The sequence below is a fragment of the Danio aesculapii genome, chromosome 17 (assembly GCF_903798145.1).
Source record: "Danio aesculapii chromosome 17, fDanAes4.1, whole genome shotgun sequence".
NCBI lineage: Eukaryota > Metazoa > Chordata > Actinopteri > Cypriniformes > Danionidae > Danio > Danio aesculapii.
This window is the reverse complement of record NC_079451.1, coordinates 34,677,653-34,683,391: the sequence shown is the minus strand read 5'-3', so window position 1 is coordinate 34,683,391 and position 5,739 is coordinate 34,677,653. Positions and strand designations below refer to the sequence as shown.

The 5,739-nt window shown below is 37.4% G+C and overlaps 1 protein-coding gene across 3 annotated transcripts in view; it reads left to right on the top strand.

Moving 5' to 3' along the window:
* The first annotated feature begins 370 nt into the window (after positions 1 to 370).
* The window catches only part of bcl11ba (BCL11 transcription factor B a), a 60,990-nt gene continuing 55,621 nt past the window's right edge, over positions 371 to 5,739 (top strand). For 2 of the 3 annotated variants that reach the window (XM_056476798.1, XM_056476795.1), the window contains exon 1: positions 372 to 1,441. In XM_056476798.1, coding sequence (XP_056332773.1) covers positions 1,384 to 1,441 — 58 coding nt within the window. In that variant the 5' untranslated portion in view covers positions 372 to 1,383. Of the gene's footprint in view, positions 1,442 to 5,739 lie in introns of all 3 variants that reach the window. The other variant, XM_056476796.1, reaches the window with a different exon arrangement.

Genomic DNA, 5,739 nt, shown 5'->3' with positions numbered 1-5,739 from the left:
GTCTTGTCTCGTGTAATTATTGCTTATGAGGTAAACATCACACTTATGTCTCACTGAAGTGTATTTTCGTGCATCTATCCGTGCTTTAAATCTTTTCCATCTGATTTTACTGATTTTAATGTTTACAGTTAAAGACTGAAAGTCAATTTCAAAATCATCTAATTCAATTATTTATTTATTTATTTATTTATTAAAAATATCTAATGCACGTTCAGACGCATTTTTAAAAAAATAAAAGCCATGTGGAAGCTTTTTCCCCTTTAAATTCATTGCATCGTTGTAGCGCATTGTTTTATTTGTAAAGCAGATTCAGACAAGCAGTGCGCCGGTCTATCAGGTGCCGTGTGTTTGTGCGCGTGTATGTATGTGTGTGTGCGTGCGTGTGTGTATGTGTGTGTGTAATACAGCGGCTCGCGATGTCCACGCTCTCCACCACTGTTCTGGTGATCCGATAGTTGTGAAAAGCCACCACTAGTCGCCCCCAGTGCTCTTGCAGTCTCCAATTTTCTTTCCCACTGTAGACTTAACGTCACGTCCGCACTTGAACTTGAATTTTATCCCATTGTACGGAGGCAGCCCTCGCCACAGAGACACAGAGAGCTCCCGGAGAAGCAGGACTCCGCCATCTTCATACAGGCAGAAAAAGGAAGAAGAAAAAAAAGCTTCATTCATTTGGAAAGGAGGTGGCAAGTCCATGTCCCTGGTCTCCAGTGCGCAAAGCCGAATAGGGGAGCAAGTGCAAAGAGTTGGAGAGAGTGCAAAGTAACCGGGCATCGCATGCACTTAGAGCCCAGGAGAGAAGAAGAAGAACTGTCCAGTGCTTGGCACGCTCAAGTGCCAACTCAAGGAGAAATTGGATTCATTTCATCCAATCTAATAAGTAATGACCGTTTTTTAGAATTATTTGGACTCGAAAAAAATTTGACTGATCTACAAGGCACAGGACGAAGAGAGAAAGAGAGAGAGAGAGAGAGAGAGACACTTTAGAGGGTCCAACCTTTCCAAACGCACCGGGCATTACACGCCAAGACATTTCCAGTGGTTTCTTCACAACTGTCAGTCGTCAAGGATATTTTCGCCCTCGGACAGATCGCGCTCGGCACACCGCTGAAGTGCATGTGTGTGTGCCGCTGAGGTACTGAGCGTCAGCGCGTCTCTGGTCATCTGGAGAGCCGGAGCGCAAAGACACTTTCACTTCTCTCACATTCACGGGACCCCTATCTCTATCCACGGCTCGGAGCTGTGGCAGTTCTTTGGAAGTCCCGGGAAAAGTTTGCTGCCGAGGGGGGAAAAAACCCACGCCACGGACACGGAGGACCGAAGAGGCTAGCCGACTATTCCTTGTGCGGGTCTCTGGGCGATGCCAGTGTAAATGCCAGGGCAATGTCCCGTCGCAAGCAGGGAAACCCTCAGCATTTGTCGCAAAGAGAAATTATAACACGTAAGTCTGTCTTTTTGTTTTACTTATTTGTGTTTTAAGAGGATGTTTGGCCATTTTTATTGTGATGAGACGAACGATATGTACTATAGAGTTTTTATAGTGTTATTAATTAACGGGTTTTATTAAAATGCGTAAATTCATTTAGATGCAAGAAAATGTAACGCAGTAAGTTAGCTAAATTTGTTAAATTAATTCTTAATGAATTTATGATTTCTGCTTATAGCAAAAAGTCGGATTTACTGGCTTAGTGTTGCTTAAAATAATTAAAAAGTAAAAAAGAAGAATTACGCTGACTCTTTTATATAAAAAATACAAATCTTTTAATTTAGTCTCTGTTTAAAGTTTTATTATTCCCAGTTATGTTGTTTGGTTTTTAATAGCAAACAGTTTATTTTTAACAATTAATGTAATGTAACAATTGTTAGCAGGCCATGAGGTTAGATTTAAAACTTTAAATTGTAGTTATTTAAGTATTTGCTAAGTTTTTGTAATGTTAATTTAACAGTTTAGTGAGGTGTGGGTAATCTTAATAAATAAGCATAATTTAATAAATTATGCTAATTTAGAGTCAATGTGATATCTTTTTACTTTCTCTGCTTTAATCGAGAAATATAAATTAGACAATTTATTAGAATATGTTTGATTTTTAAAATAATCTATTGCAATTTTAAATATATATTTAAAACATTTCCTTTTGCTTTCAAAAGTATTATGCTCAACTTGTAGGCCTGTCTTCTCAAATCATGATGCACTGTAACAATGTTTCATGATTCGATTTAAACTAGACTTTTGCACTTTTTGCAAGGCATTTTTAATAGTTCTGTACTGAAGGTGAGAAGCTACCTGTAACCACCAAGCACATGGACGGTTAAAGGTTTTGCTTTTGCAGCGCACACACGGTTGCAATAAGCTTTTTTTTTTTTTAAGTAGTTAAAATTGATTGTAATAATGAAATATAACTTCTTCCAAGTGTTAGACTTGAATGTAAATGTGTCAAAGCAAAGGAAATAATTAAAGTGAAATTCATTTGTCATCTTGATGTCAAATGATTTTATACAAATGTCAAGCTTGCTTTCACTTTAGCTGTTATACAAAAAAAAAAAAAAAAAAAAGCTTTTTTTAAAATTGGCTTCTTACACAATTCAACTTTTTATGCACTGCTTTAAAATTTTGTGCGGAAAAACAACAGCTTTTAAAATCAGCCCGAGTATACAAAGAAACAAAGCAGGTTTAATAATGTTTCTGACACTTGGCTTTGCCCCCGAGTGAAGGTTGTGACTGTGAAGTGTAGGTAATGTAATACAGAAGTCATGACTTTAGTTACAAATACAGACAGCTTACATTCTTTTCCTGCTTTTAGATTTTAGACACTTTTACAACATTTGCAGGAGACTAAATAAATATATACACACACATATTCAGCAACTAATTTGAAAATGTCTGCATTTGTCCTGCAACGCTGTTGTAATAATACAAAAAAATCAGATAACTCAAAAAAACAATGAAACCCATCCAGATTTAGTTTTATATTCATTCTTAAGCATAGTCTACAGAGCATAGATAATTCATAGCAGAGCCCAGTGATGTAATGCCACCCAAATCTGTTTTGTGTTGTAGAGTTAGGGCCATGTTTGCTGTGCATATACACACTAACACACACCATTCTTTCGCTAATGGCTTAATCTGTAACTGTACGTACACATATGTACGCGGTCGCACTGTAAACATTTAGCATGCCTGTGCGTTGTGTGTTTGAATTTGCTGTCGAGTTTACAAATATGACTGAGTCTTATGAATATGACTATGACATATAACCGAATTAGAATGGAGATGTTATTGAAAGCTTAATTCACATTATCTGGCTTGCATTGCTCGGTTTGCCACAGGGCATGGCGTCCCTTTTTGCATGTATGCAATTGTGACAGTCAGTTTTATATATTTTCCCCGTGCACCAGCATGTGCATGCATGCAAACCCATTTTATTTTTTCAGTGCATAAACACCATCCGATCAATGTGCATGTAAAACAATCATTCTGCTTGAGCAGAAAACGGCCCTTTTTCAATTCCTCTCGCTATAGTTATCACATGTCCCATCAGTCATTGCATGTACAATGGCTGTGGTTATTAATTTGGGCTTTAAATTTCAGAATGCTCCAGTTACACCAAAGAACTTTCCCTGAGTGCTTTCTCTCTATCTCTCTCACACACACCTACACACACACACAAACGAACACAAATGCAGACATGCACAGGGTAAAGCAGACGCCAGTTTAGACATCAAGCTTTTGTGTATTTTTTTTACATGTACTCAATGAGTGAGTGAGAGAGAGAGAGAAAGGAAGGGGGTCGACTTTCTCCTTTTTAGACACCAGAGATTGAAAGGTGTTCATTGCATCACCGGTGAATGAATATATAAACTTCAGAGAGGTTCCTCAAACGTATCATGCCTTAGTGGTTTTTATGCAGAGGGCATGTAGGCCAGGTGCTAGCAGATATCATCTGCGCTCAGGGCTGCGTTCTGTCCTCATAGTTTTCAATTCTCATCACATTGATGTTTGTGGCTATGATTTTGATGTAACGAGTGTTTTCTTCGAAGTATGCACTGTATGAACTCTTCATGCACACTGGCATGAGTGTGTGTGTGTGTTTAAACACCCTGTGCCAGCTTGCTCATTCGTGTTCTGTTTGATATGGGCTTCATTATATGATAGATCTTCTTTTAGATCATGAAAAAAGTATGTGGAATTTGCTATATTTTTTCTGTGTAACAGGCAAATTTTGCGTTTAAATGTCAAGGTCAAATGCAATGGGGTCCCGACCTCAAAAGTGAATTTTTTAGGGACATATTTGAAGCTGTAAACAAGGGTGTGAGTGAGTGTGTGTGTGCATGTCTGCTCGTCAGCATGTCTTCTGTGGTATTTAGCTTTTGTTAACCATGCTGTCTTAGCTGGATTAGCCTCGAGTAAGTTAGAGGCAATTTTTGTCTGCTCAAGTGTTCAGGAGAGAGAGTGTGTGTGTGTGTAGTTTACGTCCACATGTTAATTTATGTGTTCTCGGTGTGCAAACTTTGCAATGCTGTTCATCAGTAGTTTTAATGGTTTAGCAGCCTGTGGTTGTGTGCTACATTACGCCACTCAAACGCATTTTCTATAAAGCCACTGCTTTATTAGTTCAGCGTGAAATGCGACCGGTTGCAGTGTTTAGTGTATTTTTATTTATTTATGTTTGAATTGTATGTTCTATTATGGTGGCTGAGGTAAAATGCATAGCAGAGTATTTCTAATATAAAAGGGCTTTTGAATGTTACACGTTAACCCTTAGTAGTTACTATATTTTCTGGCCAATTTAATAATAAAAGGAAAATGCGTACATTTCATCACCAAACTGGCTAAATTTAAATTAGATTTTGACACCTGTTCAATTTTTCATGTCATTACACACACACACACACACACACACACACACACACACACACACACACACACACACACACACACACACATGTACTGTAGTGTATTTTATATTGCAGTGCTTTAAAATAAATCTAAAAGCAAGTTAACAGATGTCGTCTTCAAATGAAGGAAATCGGATGATGGCGAGAAGGTAATTTTCCTCCAGTAAGCTGCAGAATTATAAAGTTGTAACATAAATTTTCAGCTCTTGCTTGAGATGCATGTTTGACATTAGACCTGCCAGCACAGGAAACTCTCTTTATCCAAACTTTGCTTTGAATTACATTTAGAGCATAAATTTTAGCCATGACTCCATGTCATCACATCTGAGAGAATTTAATTTATGAGAGAACTTAAATTCATTCTTACCTGTTTGTATAGAAACAGTAAGATTTGATTATAGTAACTAAATGAGGAATTCTTTTTTTTAACAGTGTTAATAACTAGAAAAGTGTGCAGCTGCAGAAATCCATTATAAATAGTCTCCCCCTTTTTTTTCTTATGTTTTATATACTATTTGTTTGCATATTCAAAGTAAATTTAAAAACCCAGGATTTTATTTAGAATAAAAAAGAAATTGGCACATTTTTAAACTAAACCGATGTTACAATATGCTTCCTTTTTGAATTCTCATATTATTGATTTAGTTTAGACTTCAGGCAGTCAAACATCTTTGTTTTTATTTCATTTCTCTGTATGCTGAACTGGGCCACCTTACATTTGCAGTGCAGCCTGTGCAGGCTGTGACCTGCTAGGGGGAGCTCTAAGTCTGCCAGAGGGGGTGGAAGGCAGTGCTGAAAAAGTGTAAAAACATATTTCCTAAATGTACTTAAATGGGTAAGTCG